We start from the raw sequence: 24,022 nt of genomic DNA on the forward strand, positions 1-24,022 counted from the left end.
TGTCTCTGCACATGCAGCTTTTATCCTCATCTCAGGGTCAGCACTATCTTACCACTGGAACATGTTGCCTTTAAGAGGTCCTCTGGAGGACACGCAATCAAAATCTATCGGAAAGACAATCATGCCCTAGTACAGCCAGGTACATGTTGTAAAACAAGAAAAGACATGACCCGCTGGACACATCGTAAAGCATCACACACATTTGCCTCCCATTGACCCTGCACCCGATAAACCAGAGGCCCTCAGTGAGTAACATTAATTACATAACTGTGTTTGGAGATGGTACTCATGGAATTCCCGTTACAATGGATATTTCTGTGTAACTGACATTACTGAGTCAGTTCGTCAACTTTGTGACTCTCCTCTCCTCTAGCAACTAGTACATTACATTTTAGCATTTATCATTATGCCATAATTGCCTCTTGCAGTTACAGTGCCTGCTGGAAACAGCTAATGAGAGTACAGTAGGTACATCTACACACAGTACAGCGAGGTGTGGCCTCATTTTCAATTTCTCCAAGTAGCACAGCTGTTAGGCTGAGAAGAACTGAAAGAGGGAAATGATTCTTAAAATGCAGTGTGAATAGAAAGATGCTGTGTTGAGGAAATAAAGCAGAAGTTTGGTAGAGGAGATTTAGGGAAGAAGCCAAATAAAGGAAGAGAAAAGTGTCCAGAAGTCAGAAACAGCTTCTCCAACGGAAAAGCTTTTCTCAGACGGGTGTGAAGTGTGAGATGGCGAGGACAAGAAAGTATGAGCTCAGCTGCCCGTCTATTTATAAGACAGCTTGCACAGGATGAAGTAAGCACGCAGACATTGAAATAAATGCTAACATCAACATATTGGCAGCACTGGAAATTTAAAATGTGACCTGATGGTCCTTTTAGGGACGTGATTGTGTACCATGTCAATCCATCCAACAGATGAGATAAAAAGAAAAACATGCTGAAAGTCACCAAAGTCAGTGGGATTCAGCCACTGAGAACCACGACTGCCTGTAGAAAATGTCATGGAAATCCATCTACGAGATGTTTGTCAAAGTCGTGGACTGGCCAACTGACTGACATTCCTTGAGTAATGCTGCTTGCGTGGCTGAAATAACCCTCAGAACACATTATGAGGTAACTTTTACCTAACTGTGAAAGCATCTGCAATATTAAGTAAATAGATGTGATATACAAAAGCACTGGAAGTTCTGTTCTAAAATTTGCACCCATCATTTTTTTCTTTTACATTGAGGGGGGAATCGTTAGTAATAAACCACAGACCTAAAGGATGTGAAAAAAAACCCATAACGTTACAAAGACTATGTTGTTTTAAATATCATTAAACATCAGGGAAAAATGTTTCTAGTATGAATTTATAGGATCTTTGAATCACGGCATAACCAGTCAGATCTGTATGTCACAAAGGATGTAGCAGTCCATATTAGTTGAACTATGCAGGAGATTCACCAGTAAAATGTCATCTTAGTATACACATAAATGGACCATTTAGAGAATTCCCCAAAATGCGGTGAAAGCTCTGAGTAAAGCATGAACCACTGTGGAAGAAATACAAATATGAAGTGTGTCTGGAAAAGTTCTGTTTGCAGTAAATCTACGTCTGGTTTCCTAAAACATAAACATGTACCTAGCAGAGACCTCGTCTAAAATCAATGTTCCATCATCCCCCTTGAGCTCTGTGTTGGGCTGCTTCAGCAACAGCTAATTAGGACATTGATTCCGTTAATGAGGGTCAGACCTCTGCTTGGTACAGCCATAATTAGTCTTCGATCATCAATGTCAAACCGTTAAGGGGGTAACTTTCCTCTGTAGACTCGCTTGTTTTTGTGCACTTGCCAACCCCAATCCAGATTCAACCTGAGGCTTCACAAGTATGTCACTGTGCTCACCCGGTCAGGGGGAGAGAGAGGGAGGAAGGTCCCGAGATTTATGAGCTCACCTTAAGAAGGAACAGCAACATGTTAGGCAGTAATGTTATTTGTAAGTGTGTGAAACTGTATTTCATTCAGTATAGCCTACATGCGTACACAGATTTGTGGTGTGTACAAGAATCTCTAAATGTCTCTAAACTTATTGCGATACTGTTTCATAACCCTCCACACATATTTGCAAGTAATATTAATCCAACAACGAGCTCATAGAGTTACGGTGCTTTAAAATGACAACGTTTGAAGTAAGTGATTGAATACATAATAATAGGGTCATTTTGGTAAAGCTTCAGCAACATAATGATCATCGTATCTGGGAGGGGTCTAACCAGGGAGGTGTAAATTACAGCGTAAGACGACACATAAGACCAGCCTCCCTGTCTGTGTGATCACACATCAGACATGTAAATACATGGTTAGTGGTCCAAACAGATGTTTTACTAAACTTTGAAGTGTGCATACACATACACACATGCAGAGTTATGTGCGATGTTTGAAATTAGATCTCAGATTTATGCCACTCCTTCCAACGCCGTTGTAAGTATGTAATGTACGATTGACCCAAACACAACAGACTCACTGGCTTCTGACAAAAGCAAATTTATTGTTTCTTGCTCTGTGCGCAGTATTACATAAACATGTAGTGGGGTGAGTCCTTTTGTGGACAGTTCATCCATGTGAAAATGTTCACAACTGTACAGGAACAACTTTATACTACAGATTTATGTATTTTGTGCTGAAAAAGGTGTGGGTGCATGAGTTTTTAGTAAACTGTGCAGAGACACACAGCCAAGCCAAGTCAAAACTCCACAAATGAGAACATTTTCTTTTGGCACTGTATGTGCATACATACCCATGTGTTATTATTATTTACATAAACTCTTTTCACTCAAACACACTCACACACATCCAAACTCCAAATCCCTGCTACTTTTACTGTAAGACCAAAAAAATAAAAAAGGCCACAGAGCACCCTTCAGCCATCTAGCATTTCTCACTGTCAGATTCCCCTGTGACAGCTCAGACACCGCCTCTTCCTGTGGGAACAGTGATGGTGGATTTATGACTCTGGGACACTATCCTTTGAGGTTTCCACCCACTCCCGGCACAGGCAGGGTGGACACAGCATCGTAGGGACTTTATAAAGTAGCAGCCAGTCATAGTGTATACCCAAATCCACATTTTACTCAAAGTACTGCATGTGTTAGTATTCCAAATTAGTGGTGATCTACTCATCGCCAATGATCATGAATGTAACAAGTCAATTTTATCATCATATAAGAATGCTTATATGAGTGGAGTCGTTTCCGATTCTGAGGTGTTGTTAAGGTTTCAGAGGCTGCTGGTATTTCATATTTTTCTTATTGTCAACTAATTCAACGAAAAGACAAAAACCAACAATGAATTCATGCTACCAACAAGTATATTCTGTGTATCTAAAGCCTCATATATCTTGTTCCTCTGTGCCACAGAGCTCCATTGTTGTCCAAAAACTTATTCAAACTTAAAAATATATATTTTCATTACAGATTCATCTACCATTTATTTTCTTGATTGATAGTTTGGTCAACAAAATGTCTGAAAATCATAAAAAATAAAAATGCCTGTCACAATTTCCTAATGCCCAAGGTGACAACTTCAGAGTGCTTGTTTTGTCCAAATTTTCAAAATTCAAATATTGAATTTGTAAAGACATAAAGCAGGGAAAAGCAGCAAATATTGGCGCCGACTCCGACTGGAACTAGAGAATATTTGGTGTTTTATAAAAAAAAAAGAGACAAAAATAAGTCTTGCATGATAAATCCATTATGAAAATAGAATAATAATAGTTAAACTGGTAATGTTTGAATTAATATAGAGAAGGGAGTGCAACTGGAGCATACAATAACACACACACACACACACACACACACCATAAAATAAAATGCAACTCTTTACGAGATTTGACTCTTAATATCTTCTGTGCAAAATGAAGGTAAAAAGTCTATTGCTTAGTACATGTTAGTTGTACCACAATCATAGCCACCTTCAGAAATATGTGCTTTTTAATGATGCTGCAAATTTGAAATTATCTGTTGCAGAGTGAAATTCAAATTGTTCAGAGTCCCGTTGGGTGCATAGTTTATACTGAGGGAAAAAAAGCATTTTTAGTGTTTATAAAAATATACAAATATAAGCCAATGACCTGTCTGCTCTGTACAAAGAATGAGTGGTGGGTTTATGTGTTTGGAGTTATGGTTTTCACGAGAGTTTGCTTATCTTGTGTAACTGCAGACAAACTCACCGCTAACTCTACTCTCTCTTTCTCTCACTCTCTCTAAACAAGGAGTTCACGCTTCATTGCTCCTCCACCGACTGCTGCTGCGGTCAGTGAAACACACAAAAAAAGAAGTCCCATCATGTCTGTGTGGTAGGCTTGAATCTCCTCCGAAAAGATAATAAGGCTACAGATTCCCCCCTCAGACACAGTCTAGCTCTTTTCACTTCTCACATCAGGTGTGAACCATGCAGGGGGATGAGTGTGTTCAGTCCACCTCAGCCCCGTCCTTCAGGGATCTGTTCGTTGGACCGGTCCTGCCGTGCCCTGTGCTGAGGGATCAGTGGACCCCTCCGTTGTACGACTTTCCATACATGTTGAAATCTGTTTCTACAAAATGTGTAGAGACAGGCTGCTTGTACAGGGGGTTGGAGGCCTGAGGGTGGGAAAGACAAAAACACAAGTTACACACTGGCAAAAAATAAGCTTTCAACGCCACAATTCCCTACTACTGCCCAAAAAGTAATCTTAAAAACATTATCAGTCAAGATATCATTATTGCGCGTCTTTAACTTTCAACCAAATGTATCAGTTTTACAAGTTTGGTGCTAATAGATACAGTAAACTATACAAAAACATTTTACAGGTGACTCATCCCTACCATCTCATATCGGGCACGTGAGCGTGCGCTCTGGAATCGTGCAAACTCTCGCCGGTCATGAACGGTGATTGCCAACTTCCAGACAGCCAGCAGCACCACACCCACCAGCAGGATGCTGCCGACCACTGCCAGCAGCACCATCATAGCATCTGGCCCACCACCACACTCTGTCACAGGAGAAGGCAAATTTAGACTTTGTAATGCAAAATTATATTTTGGTGGAAATTGCATATCAGACGTCATCTACAGCTCTCTCTAGGGCAACATCACTTCCCCACAACTTTAGTGATAGTACCAATAGGAGCAAACTATAAACTTGGAGTAAATGTGCAGCATTGATGGAATACTCCTTAAAATATAAATAAACTATTTCAAATGAACACCCTCCAATCAGTAGATGTGTTTGAACAGACATCAAAAATCCATGTTTAATGTGGTTTAGGCATAATGCTGGTAGAACAGTCTGCCTTTATCTATAATTAACACCAGTGATTATTAAAAGTATCTGTTGTCCCCAGCTGCTTTATACCGTGTGAAAAGTTCATTAAATCTCTGCAGTCGTCTCCAAAAGTAATAGCTGGCATGTTAAGTTAATAAGTTAAGAATAGGTTCACAACCTCATTTGGCTACATTCCCACTATATTCTGCTGGTATTTCATCAGCAAAGCAGCGCTTTCAAAACCAGCACAGCACTCCCAAAGCAGTGCTGTAAGGGGCTTCACCATGTCTGTTGTTGGTTATGATTTGGAGCTATTTAAATCAAAAAGAATCAGACGGGTCCTTTGTAACTCAGCATTCTGGGAGTGTATGTTGGAGACGTGTGATCACAGGGCCACATTAATCTTGTGCATCACAGCCTCTTTGACAACCCATTTTGTGTTTTATCTTGAAGCGCATTACGATGCTGTAACAAATTTAAATTTGATGATGTGATGTGAGACAGGGCATTTTTTAATGATGTGTTTCTATCTTCATTGTAACTGTTTAATGTTTAGACCATCATTTCCTGAAGATGAGTCTTTCCTTTTGTTGAGCTCTTGTTATTACAGTGTATTTATCAATCACTGACCTACATTCCACTTCGACCAACCCTTTTGCACTTTGCTCTGCTGCACCTACATGAATCAAAAAAGCAGGTGGAGCACCCACACAGTCTGTGTCCAGGACCTACCACTCTGCGCTTGCGCAGTTACAAAAGGGTGAGTAAAATCACCATAATCAAAAGGACTAATTTCAAAAGCACAAAAATAAACTAGAACTATCCTTTAATGCAGTTTTGTGTGTGGAATCATGTAATTGGTGCCAATTATATATATATCTGAATGTTTAAACATTTTGTTTTTTTACACGAATCCTTGGCTGACATTAGGCAGATATCCATCAAGGCAGTGTGCAACGAGTTTTAGCCAGTCATAGAAGTCTGATGCTATGAAGTAACAGGCTCACAGAACGAAAAGCAAAGTCTTCAATAATTTGTAAAAGTTGTGGTGGGTGATCCTTGTTGATTCATGCACCATAAATACAATCTAAAAAGGCACTTCGTTGTTAGCAGGTGACTGACCTATAAATCAGTGTGATTAAAAAGGTAAAGAATACCTAATTGGTTGTTGTTTGGAGCACTGACCTGGCTCTTTTAGAGCTGTGAGGATGGATTGTCCGCTGGCGTGCTCAGAATATGTGAACTTCATGACACAATCGTTGTCTGTCTTATACAGACAAAGCACAGCGCCCGGGTCCTCCGTTTCTGAAAGAAAAAGCAGGGGTGGGGGGGGGCTGATAAGGATTTGGCAACAGTATCAATCTTATGATGGATGAGTTAATCGGTTAATTTCTTTATCCAACTTTTTACCACAAAAGGGCTAAATAAAACAAAAGGAGATGGAGAAAAGGCAAGGAAATATGTTCCAATTCAGGAACGAAGAGAGAAAAGGGGGAAAGGATTAGGTCAAACTGAAGAGAAATCTCACACTGAGGGAAAAAAAGAAAGCACTTTTGAATGATCATCACATAGCATGAATTTCTTTGCTGTGAAATCACAACTGTCTGAAAATTTTTTTTGCATTCCTTGATTGAGACGCTGATATTCTGGGTGCCCTTGTTTATAGTCAATCATCATCACCCAAACTGACTCAAAATCGCACAAGGGAGGGTGAGGTCATGCTGCCCTGGTCCACCCCTCCCTGCGCTCACCCCCCTCATCTGCCCCTCCTCCTCTATTTCATGCACAAAGTATCTGGAATGTACATGTGGAGTCCATTAAGGCCAGTCAGATGGCTAAACTAGTGGGGAATGCTATGAAACGCGTCGGATGTGGTCCAGGGCCATGCTGGGCCAATATGGAATGGTCTTATAATAGTCTCCATAACTAAACACACACCGGCCACTCTGCTCTATCTCCTCTGTGCAACACCATGCAGCATCACAGTCCCATAATTTGTGCCATAAATTACTGGGCACTTATTAATACATTCCTAAAAGTCTCCCGACTATTTTCCTCCAGGCTGTGAGGGACATAACAAGATATAAATAGAAGCACTTATAGTTAGGCTGAACCTTTTAAAATGACACATTAGAGAGACAGTCTATGTAGCAGGTACATGTTGGTTTAGCAGACTGATTCTCGCTGTAGTGAAGTGAGCACGGGAGAGGTTTGCCATACTTGAATGTATTGAAGTCTTTGAACCAAATGAAGGTGTGCAGTTGTGGATGGCTGTCGTTTCCTGCTGTGTGGAGTGACGGTAGCCGTGGAGCTGTGAGAGGCCCAGACTGACACCTGCCACATGCACAACTGACCAGTGCTCACTGGTGTAATTTGTTTTTAATCACAGAGGTGCGTGAGGTGTTAAACAAGAAGAGATGTGAAGCAGCGAAGCCTCAAACAACCACAGAGAGCTGTACATTATCAAGAGTCTACTGCCAGGCTAGTAGCTCTGTGAGGTTGTACTGGCATGCTGCAGCATTGAGGCATTCTTACATTATTCATAATATGACAAGCTTCTTTTACCAATAGTTTGACAACAGCCATTTTTTTCCATTCATGTGTGGCAATAATTTAAAAATAACCAGATTAATTCTAATTATCAGCAACCAGCAGTTCTTAAATGTTATTCCCCCCCCTCTAACAGCATTGTTGCATGCAGACGCTAACGACGGACCAATGAGCAAAGACAAATACTGATGCAGATTTTAATTCAATATAATATAGCATTCTGTTAAAAGTGTACTTTTGACTCATCCCTGTTTTTGTATAAAAACACTACTTGGCAATAAAGTTCCTTCTGATTCTGTAATGCAAGTATAACGATTTTCTAGGGGTCAGTTTCTAATGTAATTGCTAAAATCTTATAGGGAACAGAAAATTAATTAATTACAGTAACATGTTCCCCCGTGACACATGTAGCCATTTTTAAGTGCACTCCAACTTGTTATTACTCCATTATTGGCGTGTAAATATTTAAAATGGGACCATTCATGGAATAACAGTGCTTAAGCGTGTTTGTGTGAGTGTTTGTATGTACTTCATCACCTCACAGGTGTTAAATGTGTCACATAACAAAATCACTGGACGACTTACTGTACTTTGGCAGGGCCCCGCAATAATAACATGAAGGGTGTAATAAAAAGTGACAGTGGAAGAGGTATGTAACGTGAAAAGTGAAAGTGTTGCAGATGCCACAGATGCCAGCCAGCTGCTCTGTGTGCGTGAGTGTGATGTACAGGTGCTGGTCATATTATTAGAATATCATCAAAAAGTTGATTTATTTCAGTAATTCCATTCAGTGAAGTGAAATTTGGATATTATATTGATTCATTACACACAGACTGATATATTTCAAATGTTTATTTCATTTAATTGTGATGATTAAAACTGACAACTAATGAAAATCCCAAATTCAGTATCTCCGAAAATTTGAATTTTACTGAAGACCAATAAAAAAAAAAGGATTTTTAGAAATGTTGGCCAACTGAAAAGTATGAACATGAAAAGTATGAGCATGTAAAGCACTCGATACTTATTTGGGGCTTCTTTTGCCTGAATTACTGCAGCAATGTGGCGTGGCATGGAGTCGATCAGTCTGTGGCACTGCTGAGGTGTTATGAGAGCCCACTTTGCTCTGATAGTGGCCTTCAGCTCTTCTGCATTGTTGGGTCTGGCTTATTGGGTTAAGGTCAGGCGGTTTGCTGGCCAATTAAGAACAGGGATACCATGGTCCTTAAACCAGGTACTGGTAGCTTTGGCACTGTGTGCAGGTGCCAAGTCCTGTTGGAAAATGAAATCTGCATCTCCATAAAGTTGGTCAGCAGCAGGAAGCATGAAGTGCTCTAAAACTTCCTGGTAGACGGTTATGTTGACCGTTGACCTTTGACCTCAGTAAACACAGTTGACCAACACCAGCAGATGACATGGCACCCCAAACCATCACTGACTGTGGAAACTTTACACTGGACATCAAGCAACGTGGATTCTGTGCCTCTCCTCTCTTCCTCCAGACTCTGGGACCTTGATTTCCAAAGGAAATGCAAAATTTACTTTCATCAGAGAACATAACTTTGGACCACTCAGCAGCAGTCCAGTCCTTTAGTCTTTAGCCCAGACGAGACGCTTCTGACGCTGTGTCTTTTTCAAGAGTGGCTTGACACAAGGAATGCGACAGCTGAAACCCATGTCTTGCATATGTCTGTGCGTGGTGGTTCTTGAAGCACTGACTCCAGCTGCAGTCCACTCTTTGTGAATCTCCCCCACATTTTTGAATGGGTTTTGTTTCACAATCCTCTCCAGAGAGCGGTTATCCCTATTGCTTGTACACTTTTTTCTAACACATCTTTTCTTTCCCTTCGCCTCTCTATTAATGTGCTTGGACACAGAGCTCTGTGAACAGCCAGCCTCTTTAGCAATGACCTTTTGTGTCTTGCCCTCCTTGTGCAAGGTGTCAGTGGTCGTCTTTTGGACAGCTGTCAAGTCAGCAGTCTTCCCCATGATTGTGTAGCCTACAGAACTAGACTGAGAGACCATTTAAAGGCCTTTGCAGTTGTTTTGAGTTAATTAGCTGATTAGAGTGTGGCACCAGGTGTCTTCAATATTGAACCTTTTCACAATATTCTAATTTTCTGAGATACTGATTTGGGGGTTTTCATTAGTTGTCAGTTATAATCATCAAAATTAAAAGGAATGAACACTTGAAATATATCAGTCTGTGTGGAATGAATGTATACATTATACAAGTTTCACTTTATGAATGGAATTACTGAAATAAATCAACTTTTTGATGATATTCTAATTATATGACCAGCACCTGTATGTGTGTACTTGTGTTGACTCACTGAGGGTCTCCACGGTGATGATTTCATCTTTGCACAGGCGCTGGCAAGTCTGGTTGTCTGCAAGCCGTCCTGAGTTGAAAAGCCGGCACTCAATACACTCCCTGAAGCAGAGGAGAGTAAGTTTAATGGAAAAGCCAAGTACAACACACATCCAATACTAAAATGTGTTTGTTTTTTTTGTCAGGGCATCTTTTATCTATTCTCATGAGCTAGAAAACACAGACTTGCACAATCTTCTAATTTGGTATTTAATGTTTGTTATTTGTAATCTATATCAGTACATCAGCTGTGAAAAATGGCCTACTGCACTCGCTTAAAACACTGCAAGTTTCTCTGTAAGCAACAGACTAAGAGTAGGTGAACCATGCAGCACACAAACCAAATAAACTGCAGCCAGTGATTTCAATTACCGATGTTTCAGTGTGAACAGTCACTTTTACACATTTAGTTTGTTAAAACCTGCATTCCTGAAATTAATTGTTTTGTTTACACTGGAGATAAAGAGAGGCTGTCCAGCTTCTGTGAACAGTGACGCCTCTTTGATATTATGCCCTCAGTTGCCAGTTTATTAGGTACACCTAGGTAAGACTAATGCAACAATTGTCTAATACAACAGTCCTGGAATAAATCCTGCATTCGTGAAGGTTATAATATTAAATTGTCAGAAACCAACAACAGCTTTGATGCATTCTGCATCTTCCTAATACTTTTTAAATGCTTTTCTAATTTTAATGCAGGACCTCTCTTCGGCTGTATGCTGACGTTTTCTGCAGAAAATATATAAAACTAACTAATATCAAATCTTAAAGGATTTGAGGCAAAAAACCTGTCAGCACATCTGACCAAAAACGTAAAAAATAACTGGCTTCAAATTCCTGGCTCCACACACAGATGATTTAAATCTGTCTTTTAGATATCCTGCAAAGCATACTAAAGTAAATCCAAATTTGCACAACTCTTGCTATTAGTGTTAGAAGTCTGGCTGCTGCTCAGCTTCATTTCATCTTTCAGATACCATCTAACTGGTTATACAACCGTAGCACACGCAGCTGACAAAGCAGACCTGTCTGTAAACTCAAGTCTGGTCAAGGGTAAAAGGTTGTTCCATAAAGATTGCCGCTGCCTTGGAAAACTGGAGCCATGTGTATGTAAAGAGGCCTTTTGAGAGCAGTTATTTTGTTCTCACAGAATACTATTCTCTTTACTAGACACATTTAACCCTAACCTCAAAATAGCCTGAGCTGCCACACTGAGTGATGCAAGTTCAAATGGCTGGGCAACAGATCCATTTGTCAGGGTCACAAATGGCATGAGAGTTATCTGGACAACTCTTATGACTTCTTCATCAAAGCTTAGATAACACCATTAGTGAGTGAGTTATGTGAGGGTTTTGACTCTCGTTTTGGACTCCCATGTGTTTGGTGGTTTGACCTGTGGTTTGACTGCGTCTCATCACAGATTCCTGAGGGCAAATTGCAACACCTTGTTTCAATTTTCCACCTTCCAACTCATATAATAAACCCATCCGATCAATTGTTTCTCCATCAGTGGTGTGAAGTGCTCATTACAGTGTGGCGTGCTCCTACAGCACACTTTACCTTTTAGTACCACAGGCATCGGGGCAGGTGGGGCATTTTTCACAGGTATCTCCAAAAGCCCCCGGCTCAGTACACTGACAGCGGCCGCACACACAGCTGCCTCGCCCGCTGCACATCTGCCCGTCGTCTGAAATGCAGGACGCCGTCTCTGTGGAGCAGTTACAGTTGTCGCCAATGTAACCAGTGTGGCATTTACACTCCCCACAGTGACATTCTCCGTGACCTGGGCAAGAGAAAAACAAAGAGGAAGTCAGCAATGGTCACTCTGCGGGACAGTTATAATAGACGCCACAGTTTAAACAAGGCAGATCTCAGACTGTATTTTTATGCAATACCATCCACAAATGTTTGAATAAAATTGGAAACTTGTAAATATATATAGAAGTATATTCACACTTTGTGCGACTCACGATAAAGAAAATTACAAACACATCATGTGATAACACCGGCAGGGCTGCAACAAACCATTACTGTCATTATTGATTAACCTGTTGATTAGTTTCTTGCTTCATCAATTAGTTGTTAGGTCCAGAAAATTATGATAAATGTCGATCAGTGTTTCCCAAAGCCCAAGATGTGATGCCAAATATCTTCTTTTATCCACAACACAAATATACTCAGTTTACTGCCACAGAAAACCCGGAAAATATTCACATTTGAGAAGCTGAAATCAGAGAGTTTGGACCTTTTCCCTTAAAAAAAAAAAATATATAAAGATATATAGTTGCTGATTAATTTAATAGTTGACAAATAATTGATTAATCGACTAATCATTGCAGTCCAGTGTAGGCCAGTCAGGTTCTTCCACATCAAAATGGGAAAATAATTTCTTTATGGACCTGGTTTTGTGCACAGGCGTGTTATCAAAAAGAGACACCCACAAATACAGTAGCACACAACTGTCTAAACATATGCTGTAGCATTAAAATGTATATTTACAGGGGCTTAGGAGCCTAGCCTCAACAAGAAAAACAGCCCCAGACATAAAATACAAAAAGAGGACAAGGGTGTCCAGATACCTTTGGTCATATAGTGTATGACAAACGTGCCAGTCTCTAGATATTTCATATCCTAAACGTATGTCAATATCCTCTGTATCAGTTTATCTACTGAGCTGTGATCAACTGAAGTCAATAATCATGCTAAAGTGTGACATGAGGTGGACACAGACAAGAGTCGAGCTTTCTTCTTCCGCAGAGAACAACTTGACCTTCCTTTGCAACATTGAACAACTAAAGCAGCTGGAGCTTTACAGCACTGACCTAATCCACAGCTACTACCAGCACTGAGCCCCTTTTGTACCACACTCATTAACTTCTTATCTGCACTGAAATAAATCAGGAGGCAAGCCTTGGGGAGAAAGCTGTGTCCCATTGGGTCTTGTTGAAACTCCGATTTGTCTCAGTCATCTGAGTGACTGCACTCCCTCTACGTCAGGAGGAATCCTTGGTGGAGGGAGGACAGCAGCTGTAATCAGGGAAGCATTTCTTGACAAGGTTATTTCACACTGCTTGTGCCAAGACCCTCCACAAAGAACACATTCATTAAGCTGCTATCTGGATGGATAAGGCGTGGACAGAAAGGAGGTGGCTGCAGGCGGATCAAATCTAAAATTTTATGGTCTGTATCAGAAGGAATATGCAGAACAATAGCGGGAAAAAACATCAGTACTGTGGTGTGTCAGATATAGAAAGGCAGCTGCTAAGCGTGAGATCCTCAAAAGGTGGCTGGTGATGATCCTGTATTAGCAAACTGTTCAAACAGAATTCCCAACTGGATCTGAGCTGTTGTAAAAACCAGCATGTGACTAAATTATGGAGACTGGAACCCCTCAGTAACTTGTGAAAACCACACAGTGTTGTAGGAATGTTCCTCAACATATCTGAAGAGACCGAACATCAACAACTAGTCAATTTATCAAATCAATTAGTGCAGAAAGTTATCAGTTAAGTTATTATTTGCTGCTTTTGTTCGTGTTATGTGATGGTAAACCTAATACTTTTGGGTTTTGGACTATTGGCTGGACAAAACAGGCAGTCAAACAGGCCAGTCATATGTTTCAGAGATTTGGAGTCACCATCATCAGAGAAAAATTATTATACAGTATGTTTAAGAGTTTTCCAGTTCAAGTGAAAAAACTGAATTATGATCTAACGGAGGAGTGAAGACTGAGGAGAAAATAGGTCACTAACACATGGAATGACTGTCTAGGAGTGGCTGATCCTTCTGTCCAACATGCACTCATGACAGTAAAGGAACAATCAGATTATGTTGCCACTCAACTTTAGACACAGCGAGGAAGGAAGAAAGCGCATGATTAATCAGATCCTCAAAGTGGTTACAGACTTCTCTAAATGCAGAGGAAACAGTCCGTCTTACCATCAACCAAGTGGTCAGGGTTGTGCAACATACCGTGTAGACTCACAAGCATTAAATTCTCTATTTTTTTATGAACCCGTCTTGACTCTTAATTATTCAGGATAAGCTGCAGAACTTGTGGAAAAACTGAAACTGATATAAATTTATAGGTTTTATGTTTTGAGTCTGAAGCACCACTCCCACACCTCGGTCAGTGGGGGCTGGCATGGCGAGTGGCATGTGGCTGAGTCACGGTGTGTCCTTAAATGACATCACTGCTGCTCTGGGATTCACACAGGGCGACAAGTGGGTTGTTGTTTTTTGTGAGAGTTTGGGGAGGATAAGTGCAAGTGCAGTGGCGATTTGCTCAACAAGTTCTGTCGAGCAGTCTACCTCCACTCCCCTCTGCTCATTATATTTGTATGAGAGTTTACGCACGTCTGTGGATACTGTTTCACAGCCCAGAAGTTTGGGGAGGAATTGCATGGTGTTCTCTGCTGTTTTCTGCAACTGTAAATATGCATTAACATTTAAAATATTTTTATATGAACAATGTGTAATATGAAAATGGTGACGACAGAAGTGACAGACAACTAATTATCACCCAACTCTGCAGTTCACCTTAGATCTACAGAGCGATTTAGCATCTTTCTGCTCATTGTTTTTGTCTTTTGCCCACAACTTTACAGTTTTGGTTCACTGTCAGTGCTCTCATCAGTGTTGTTTTGTTCAGAAGCAGTAGAAAGCTGTTTTCAGCAAAAAAAAAAAGCTCTGATAAATAGCACGTATTTTGCTGCTCAAGAGCCAGATAGTACTTGGTGGTGACCAAAACAGTGAGACAGGAGAGTGAACATGGAACAAACATTGGCCAGATAGTCAGATAATAAGTTTGGTAACTGCTAAAAATGTAGTAATAAAAACGTTACAAAGATATTATATGTATTTACAATTTGTTGCCCTTTCCCCCAAAAGCAAAACATCATGAAAATCTTGTCAAATCTTGTATATCAATTGTATCAACATTTTATGCATTACAAGCATTATATGCATGTATTTCCACTGATGCAACGCCACGTCATCGGCAGCATTTCCATAAATACCCACAACACGTCCCAGCTCCTCTTCTTCGCTCTCGCATTCTGCATCCCTTTCCCCCACCCAGGGTTATCAGGGTGTCCGTCGTGCCCGGGTGCTATGGTGGATTTCCCTATCGAAGCTTCCCCACAACGCTTTCGAATGTCTATTCAGCAACTCCAAGCCTCGAACATCTTTCTGTTTCGATCATCAATAATCAATTTAAATCGTACCTGTTGATTGTGTGGTCCTTTCTAGTGAACTAGATACTAATAGCGTTTGGCTCACCACACTCTCTTGAAAGGAACTGGAATCCTGACAGAAGAGAATACCAGCACTCAACAATACACAAGACCATCACCATGCCTTAAAACAGATGTTTGGATCAAGTGCACAAGCTCTTTATTCTTCCATTCCTTTTTGTTATTGCGCTAATAAGTCGTTCCATTTCTTCTTGGCTGTACCGTCAGGCCACTCTGATTCACTGCTCAGCAGTGAGATTAAAAACTGCTCATGATAAACACAGCTGTGCCAGAGGAGGAGATATGCAACGTGTTCAGATCTTTCAGAGCTGTGACCATCCTCTTTTGCTTGCGGCTTTTCCATGCTGTTTCTATAGACATTAAGTCAGCCTGCACATGCAGCCAAGGGAAAACAAAAGACAAATCAAACTGAGACAGTAAGTTTTCCAACGAAGGTTAAAGTCAAGGGCAACTGGACTTGGTTGAAGATACTGGAAGACGTTTGGTCCCTCATCCAAAGGACTTCTTTAGTTCTGACTGACTGGTGGGGAAACTCCGCTATTTAACCTCAGTGGGGTCGTTTGCCAGGGTCATCGATACCGCTGGTTCGTTAGTGTTCCTGGTTGCTGTGACGACAGTCGTTACAGTCGTTAAGACTACCGGAGGCCAAGACTGAACAACCATCGTTGGTATCTTCACCTGAGGCCAATAGGTTACGTTTGTTGAGTTTCCTGGGAAGTGATGAAAGGACAGCATTGTAAGTGGGGGATAAGTGGTGGCGTAGACCCCCTCCCCTGTTCAATGACGGCTTCTTGACCCAGGTGTAGATTGCTTCCTTGACACCTCTTTCAAACCATCCATCTTCTCTGTCTAAAATGTGCACCTGGTGGTCCTCAAACAAGTGTCCTCTGTCCTTCAGATGTAAGTAAACTGCAGGTCTTGACCTGAGGAGTTGGCCCTTCTGTGTTGAGCCATGCGTTTATATAGCGGTTGTTTAGTCTCCCCAATATACAGGTCTGTGCATTCCTCACTGCATTGGGCCGCATACACTAGATTGCTTTTCTTGTTTTTGGGTGTGCGGTCTTTGGGGTGTACCAGCATCTGTTGTAGTGTGTTCTTGGGTTGGCCGTCATTGAACAGGGGAGGGGGTCTACGCCACCACTCATCCCCCACTTACAATGCTGTCCTTTCATCACTTCCCAGGAAACTCAACAAACGTAACCTATTGGCCTCAGGTGAAGATAACGACGGTCGTTCAGTCGTGGCCACAGGTAGTCCTAACGACTGTAACGACTGTTGTTACAGCAACCAGGAACACTAACGAACCAGCGGTATCGATGACCCTGGCAAACGACCCCACTGAGGTTAAATAGCGGAGTTTCCCCACCAGTCAGTCAGAACTGAAGAACTTATTTGGATGAGGGATGAAAAGTCTTCCAGTATCTTCAACCAAGTCCAGTTGCCCTTGACTTTAACCTTCGTTGGATAACTATGACATGGATGACTGAGAATCTTCATAGACATCGACAGTAAGTTTGTTTTCGCTTTCCTGAATAATGAATCTTCTCGAAGCATCCATTGCTGTATTTCAGATCCAGTATGTGACAAAAAGGCATTCTGCTGTGCAGATCCACATGCAAATAATTTAAATTGTGATAATTTAAATGATAAATCATTGTTGGCAGAAAATATGTAAATCACATCCTAAATAGCCATATTGATCAGCAAGTACTCCTTACAGAGAAGTAATATATTCAAAAGTTGACTTTTTGCTTTAACTTTGAAAAAGACATGATGTCTGGATGTAGGTGTATCTGTTGCAGCTTGCTAGTCAAAAAAGGTTGCAAAGGACCTCTTGAGATCTCAAGTGCTCAGAAGCTGTCAAAACAGCGGACGAAAATGGCTCTGAAATAAACTGAGAAGTTGTTGCTCTCTCAAATCTTTTGTCCTCTTTAGGCTTACATAGAGTGACAAGAGAATGAGCAAAGCAAAGCAGGAAATCTTGAAGATCATGTGATACAATAAAATGTTTCAGAACATTTACTTTACGGACCATGAAGAGAGATTGTTCTGTCAATGTTTAATTTATGCTTTAGAAGGGCATAAAAACATAATCTGAGTTTACATTAAACCTCCACATCTGGATGTTAGATTATTGACAATTTAATGCCAGTAACATTTACTGTTTGCCATGGACTTGGAGGAACTTAGCAAGACTCAAACACTGAACAGATATGAAATTACTCCATCTCCTTTACATCTTATGGTTGACACCACCAGCCAGTCAAGCATTAGCCCATTAAAAAGTAATTCACTAAACTAAGCCAGCACTGGATACACTACAGATAGAGTAAACGCATTTCCACATTTTCTGCCTGGAGATATGCTGGATTTCAACATCACATTTACACAGGCTTATGTAAATATTTGGAGATTATATAAAGAGGAAATGAGCTGTTGGATTAGCTTTAGAATCATGCAAATGTGCCAGACATCGAGAACTTGGGCTCTAAAAACAAACAGGAGCTCAACTAATGCTGCCCTTTTCATAAAAGCATTCATAATAAACACAATGTTCCCAGAGCAAATTACATCTGACATCTGAAAGCAACAGACCTTTGTGCATATCCAAATATTTCCTGTCTGCAGTGAGCGTACAGAGAAGCAATTGCCACATCATCCTCTCTCGTGTGTTTTGTGGGTGGAAAAACAAGAGAGGGAGAGGTGAGATGGACTGGACACAGATGTGTAATCCATCAGATGTCTACAAACCTCTAGTCCCAGTTGTTTTAGAGCAGCTGGGCATCATGTCTAGCCCGAGTTTGAGGTATTCAATCCCTCTGTAAAACCTACAATTGTAGGAAAAAAAAGCTTAAATTTTAGCCACATTTTCTAAATGGCCAATAAATGCAACCAAAGGGATCAAATTTAACACCAAACCAAGCAGGGATTACACAAAAATGTAATAGGCTTCTTTCAGGCTGAGAGGCATACGATCAGTTTTACATCAAGCCAAAGTTCTTTATCTGGTCTGGAGGAATAATCTTGTACAAGGAGTTTGTCATTGCGAACTCAGTAACTCTCATTAGGAATGCAGTGTCTGATATGATGTGGTAGCATACAGAGGGGCTGGACGGGGGGGCTGAAATGCACCCTCTCTTTCCCACTGTGGACGCAAAGGGAGAAACAGTCACTTCCTGCAGTGGCGGTGAAAGAGCTGTCTGTGTCCCAGAGGTTGTGGTGCGTTTGTGTGTGTATGGAAAGAAAACATGCCCTCTAACCTTTTACATCTCCAGTTGCAGTCTGAAGCATTGCCCTACTTTTTGCTCTCAGCTGAGCCAGATTAAAAGCTTCACTGAATATTTGAAATACTTGTGGTGCACCCTGGGTTGCCTGCATTTAAATAAAAAAAGAAAAAAGTAAATAGGCAACAAAGTCTGTCTCTAGCAAGGATGAAAACGAGTATATGTTTTTTATTTCCCGTGCCTTCCAGTTTCCTGTGGGAAATCCTGCAGTACAGAAATGGGATACCTCCATATATTTAAAGTAATGTTGCAGTGGAAAGTGACATTATTTAAAATCATTAATCTACAGTACACCGTGTCAAAATGTGTCACTCTTGTTCTACTTTTAATGTGGGTTCTGATCACAGTGGCAGCAGGCTAACCAAGGTAAATCAAACATCCTTCTTCCTGCCCACATTCTCCAGCTAATCCTGAAGGATCCAAAAGCCAGCTGGCTTGGCTAATCTCTCAGGTGTGTCCCGGGTCTGCCCCGGGATCTCCTCCAAGATGGACATTTCCAAAATACCTAAGGGATATGTCCAGAGGGCATCAGGGCCAAATGCACCTGACTCCTTTAAAAATGAAAAAAATCCCTCTCCCTAAGGAAACAGCCTACATAATCAATGAAGGAAACTAATGTCAGGCATTTGTATCTGGAATTGAAATCCTTCTCAAACCCCGTGTTCAGGACCACAGTTGATGGTAAGGATGCTGATCAAGTCACGGGTCTTCTTTAAGTCCATAAATCACATGTAGACCGGATAGGTAAAGTCCGAGGTTGCGTCTATCTACAGTATATCTAGTTGTTATTGCTTGATCTCCAGCACTAGCCTCTGCTCCTTCTTCTCCTCCCCCACCCCTACCACAGAGGGAGGGTTGCATGTCCAAGGCCCCTGACGTCCACCTGCCACTCAACCAGCAATGCTAGAGAAGTATATAATGCCAATTGATCAAACGATTTCCCAGAGCCCAAGGCGACATTTGTTTAGTCCAACAAATCCAAACATTATAAGTTTCCTATTATAGATGACAAAAACCAAAAATGTTCACATTTGAGAGCTTTTGAACCAGTGGGGTTTTTTTTTTTGCTGCTTAAACAATGAATTGCTATTGATTCATTTTGTGACAGTCAACCAAGTGATTTTCAGCTCTACAATGGACAATTTTTGTCTGCCATAAAAAAATGTAACCATTGGAATCCCATTGTAGTTGGCATAATTCAACCGCAGCCACAGTGGTGGTCTGTTTGACAGGCAGAAGTTCAAATAAATATATCTGTACGACCATACACAACAGAAGCATTGCCGTTAATACTACCACATCTAGTTTGTCTGGTGTTGCTTCTTCGTCTGAAAAAAAGCAAACATGTGAAATGACAGAGTGCTTTGTGCATTAATTTCAGAGAAGTTCGGCCAGACAAATCTATCATAGCATGCAGCCCCTCCCTGACTCTGGGAAGGAGTGCAGAATATGACTATATGACTTTAAATGAGAGCACAGACAGAACAGCAGAACAATATCATCAAAACCACTCAACCTAATTACACAGTAGACTGTGGGATAAGATTACTGTTTGGTCACGGGCTCAAACTGGATTGAGAGTGTATTTCTTGTGTGTGTGTGTGTGTTTCAGTAAAAAACAGAGAAAACTGAAACAAAAGCTGCTCCCATTCTGCTTTGCATTTGAACACAGTCAAAGGTTGCAATGTGCTAAAATTAACAGGTATATTTAAGTATCCAATAGAAGTGCACAAGCAAACGCACTTATTGGTACCCTCAGTGGATAGGGACTGGCAGACCGGTTCATTTGTGGCCAACTATAATTTCAGTCTCCACATCAGCAATGCTCTCCCCACCAGACAAGAACTGCCAAAACAATGATGGACACAGATGATGCCTTCATGATAGTAGGAAGAACCACAAAAACAACCAGTAGAGCAACCATCTAAGTAAGACCTGTGAATCCTCTGGAGTGACGGTGCTTCTGTAAACGAGGAGACACGGCGAACAACCAAAGTGCTGATTCTTTCAAAGGCTGATTTTTTTTTTTTCCTTCATTAAAAATTCCAAGACATGACAAAAGTTAACTCTCCAACACGAGAAAACACATGACAAATCTGTTTTTGTGTCTCACTAAGCCCAACTGAAAACATGTAAGTATCATAACCCCCAAGAAGTTACGGTTCTTTAGGTTTACCAGAGGACACAGTCAAAGTTCAAACACAGTCAGTCACATTTTCTGGCATTCGTGAGGAATGATAACTAATCCTCCGACAGGGCTAAAGGATTGAATATATTCTATTCTGATAAGATACAAGGGAGACAACACACACAGAGAGGCTCTCCTGTCTGTCTCTCTAAACTCAGAGCTACTGAAGCTTTGCTACACGGGACTGAAAATAAGCTAACTTGATGGAGGGGGGCGGTAGTAAAGGTCATCCAATTTGAGGGACTTCTTAAGATTAATAGCATTTCAAGGAGACCTAAAAATTACAGCCAGATATAGCCAAATGGATAAGGATTTGAGTTATATGTTGTGAGAATAAATAAGGCAGATGATTCATCTTTAAAATTCAGATAGTCAGGTCAGGTTTAGAGGCCCAGAGCACACAGCAACAACATCCGGCACATCCAGTATTACTGCAGCAGCCAGCAGCACAGAGCAAAACATTAGATATATTATAGTACACATATACAAAATTATAAGCACACAAAGATATATTTATTTTCAATTTAAATATATAGTGTAGTGTATTTTGCATTGTTTTTTTTTTTGGGGGGGGGGGGGGGGGTCATTAATGTGTTCTGCGCCATCTCAGTGGCCATTTTTCATTTCATTGCACATCCTAAATGTGCATGTAAAAGTTCTTGAATAAGAGCAGGTGGCAGAAATGAAACATCTTTCTGTGGAACAGGTGTGACAGATTAAAGTCCTGTTCATGACCAGCAGTGAATTCTTCCAAAGCCATTCTTTACTGGACAGGAACTTTTTTCATACCACCTCAGAAGCGAGAGCGGATGGCCAGTTGGCCAATAGCAAAAAAAGTGAATAGTTTGTCACTTTGGGAAATGTGCATGCATTTTGGAGCTCTTGCCATAAAGTGACTAGATTAGCTGTTCATTAAGATCTGAAATCAGGAGGAAGAACTTAGCCTGGTTCACTCCGAAAATATTCTAACGAGCATGTCTACAAGTTGACAGAACATTAATATGATCTTATATTTCATCCGTGCACTAACAGTGATGTAAAGATGACTTGCAGTGTTGGAGGGCGCTGAATGAATGGTGTCATTATTTCTTAATAGCTACAGTTTATCCATCCACCCAAGCTCCCTTAGCTAAGCTAATCACCTCCTGGCTCAACACAGATATGAGAGTGTTGTGGACCATTTTGAATAACTCTCAGTAAGAAAACAAATAAACCTATTTCCCCACATGTCAAACTATTTCTTTAAACCATCAAACCAAAAAAATAAAAAAATAAATCAAGCTTAGCTTGCGGAATTGCAGTGTTCTTTTTAAAAATAAGAGATAATTATCATTTTCCCCAGCACTAAATGGAGTGTCAACAAATGATAAGCATACTCAGCAAATGCCAGTACTTACCAAATAGCTGGTTGGCTCAGAGTTATGAAACACAGGTCAGAGAGATAATCATTGTGTCTCCGGATTCCACCTCTACGATTCTTTTTATAGACTTTTTTCTTCTGCTTACTGTGAGTAATGTCAGTGGATGGTGAGGTATCCCATGACTCCAACTGAGGAGAATCTAGAAGTAAACACTATCTTCATGGTAATGACTGTTGTCTTTCAAGCATGTGATGTTATCCATGTAAAAATGACACGTCAGAGGTGCTGATACCTGTAATTGCAATCTGATCCCGCTGCATGTTTTTGTAGTTTTAGTGAGCTCTGCAGGCTGCTTATTTTGATGGTGGCATCATTCCTCATTTACTGGCACACAAACCCAACCAAAGAAGAAGTTGTTTCTGTTTGAATGCTTTTACCCCCCACATCTCATACAGATATTGGCTGTCTATTTCTGATGACGAACCGCTTGGCTCAGCATACAAGAGAGGGAGTTTGTCTCTACCTGCACATTTTAACGGCCAACATTTTTTAGCTGTTTTGACACACACACACACACACACACACACACACACACCCCCACACACAGGAAAGTGTGTCCAAACTGTACACACAGATCGGGTAGTAATAATGTTTTAACAGTCCTTAAAGGGGAACACTTCAGTTAAAAAATGGATAGCATTAGAAGACACACGTCACAGGAGTCCCAAATTGACGTTTGAGTTGAAGTGTAGCTCATGCAATTGGTCTCACAATATGTATTTAGTGGGTGAGTGGGCCCCACAAATCAAACGAATAAAGCAAATCTCCTTTCAGCCACAAGTAAGACAAAGTACCATCTCCTCTGTGAGCTAGCCCCTGTTTCTGTGGTATCTTTAAGCTTAATGGATTTCATCTATTAAATCTGGGATCATTTGGTACAAAACTTTTATCTTACACACTGCTGTTTTAAGAGCAGGTTCTGCTGGATCTCCATAATGTATTTCTTGGGACAAACTGTTGAAAATAGTTCAAAAGTAAAACATTTTACACACACACAGTATTGCACAGGTTACGAGTGAGGTGTTACTGCAGTAATGGTGGCTTGTTCACCTTGGACTACTTTCCTACAGCAGAGTGCATTACAGTCTATGGTGTATGTTAGCAGTTTTGTCCTGCTCTTTACTGGATTAGGAAAACTTTACCCGAAACACCTTTGAAGAGATGCACGTAAGCACTAGCGGGACCTCTGGCAGAGACACAGTTTATGCACACTGTCTCCGTGTCTGACTTTAATTAAAATTGTTTTTAACAGAACCATTTTATGCTCGCACATGACCAAACTTCAATACATCTATATCTGATCCACTGTTACCATAAAAATGTATCACAGTAGACTTAAGTGAACTAATAGTACATATTAATACTTTCACTTACATATGATATTCTAGCACTACCTCCAGGCCTCAGCATACCAGTCCAGGAACTGCTGCCCAGTTGTTCACCATTAAAAAACAGATTAGCCATCGATTCATAGGTCTTCTTTCTGCTAGTAATCAATGGCAGAGGAAAGGTTTCCACTCCCTGAAACCTACTCTACAAAAGGCTGAATTCAGGAGCTCTCCTTGATTTATTTTCTCATCCGCACCCTGATTCAACACACTGCGGATGCCCCAGCATGCATCCAACATCAAGCAGACACAGCTGTGTTTTGTTTTTTTTTTCTCT

At 40.8% G+C, this 24,022-nt stretch overlaps 1 protein-coding gene across 1 annotated transcript in view; it reads right to left on the minus strand.

Moving 5' to 3' along the window:
* Positions 1-2,515: 2,515 nt before the first annotated feature.
* itgb5 (integrin, beta 5) overlaps positions 2,516-24,022 on the minus strand; it is a 44,525-nt gene continuing 23,018 nt past the window's right edge. Inside the window, 5 exon segments of the mRNA XM_038721321.1 lie at positions 2,516-4,624; positions 4,850-5,016; positions 6,474-6,593; positions 10,172-10,272; positions 11,770-11,992. Coding sequence (XP_038577249.1) covers positions 4,529-4,624; positions 4,850-5,016; positions 6,474-6,593; positions 10,172-10,272; positions 11,770-11,992 — 707 coding nt within the window. The 3' untranslated portion in view covers positions 2,516-4,528.

This window comes from Micropterus salmoides, unplaced genomic scaffold (genome assembly GCF_014851395.1).
Source record: "Micropterus salmoides isolate LMB-PRFRI ecotype aquatic unplaced genomic scaffold, ASM1485139v1 Ms_hic_scaffold_15, whole genome shotgun sequence".
Classification (NCBI taxonomy): domain Eukaryota; kingdom Metazoa; phylum Chordata; class Actinopteri; order Centrarchiformes; family Centrarchidae; genus Micropterus; species Micropterus salmoides.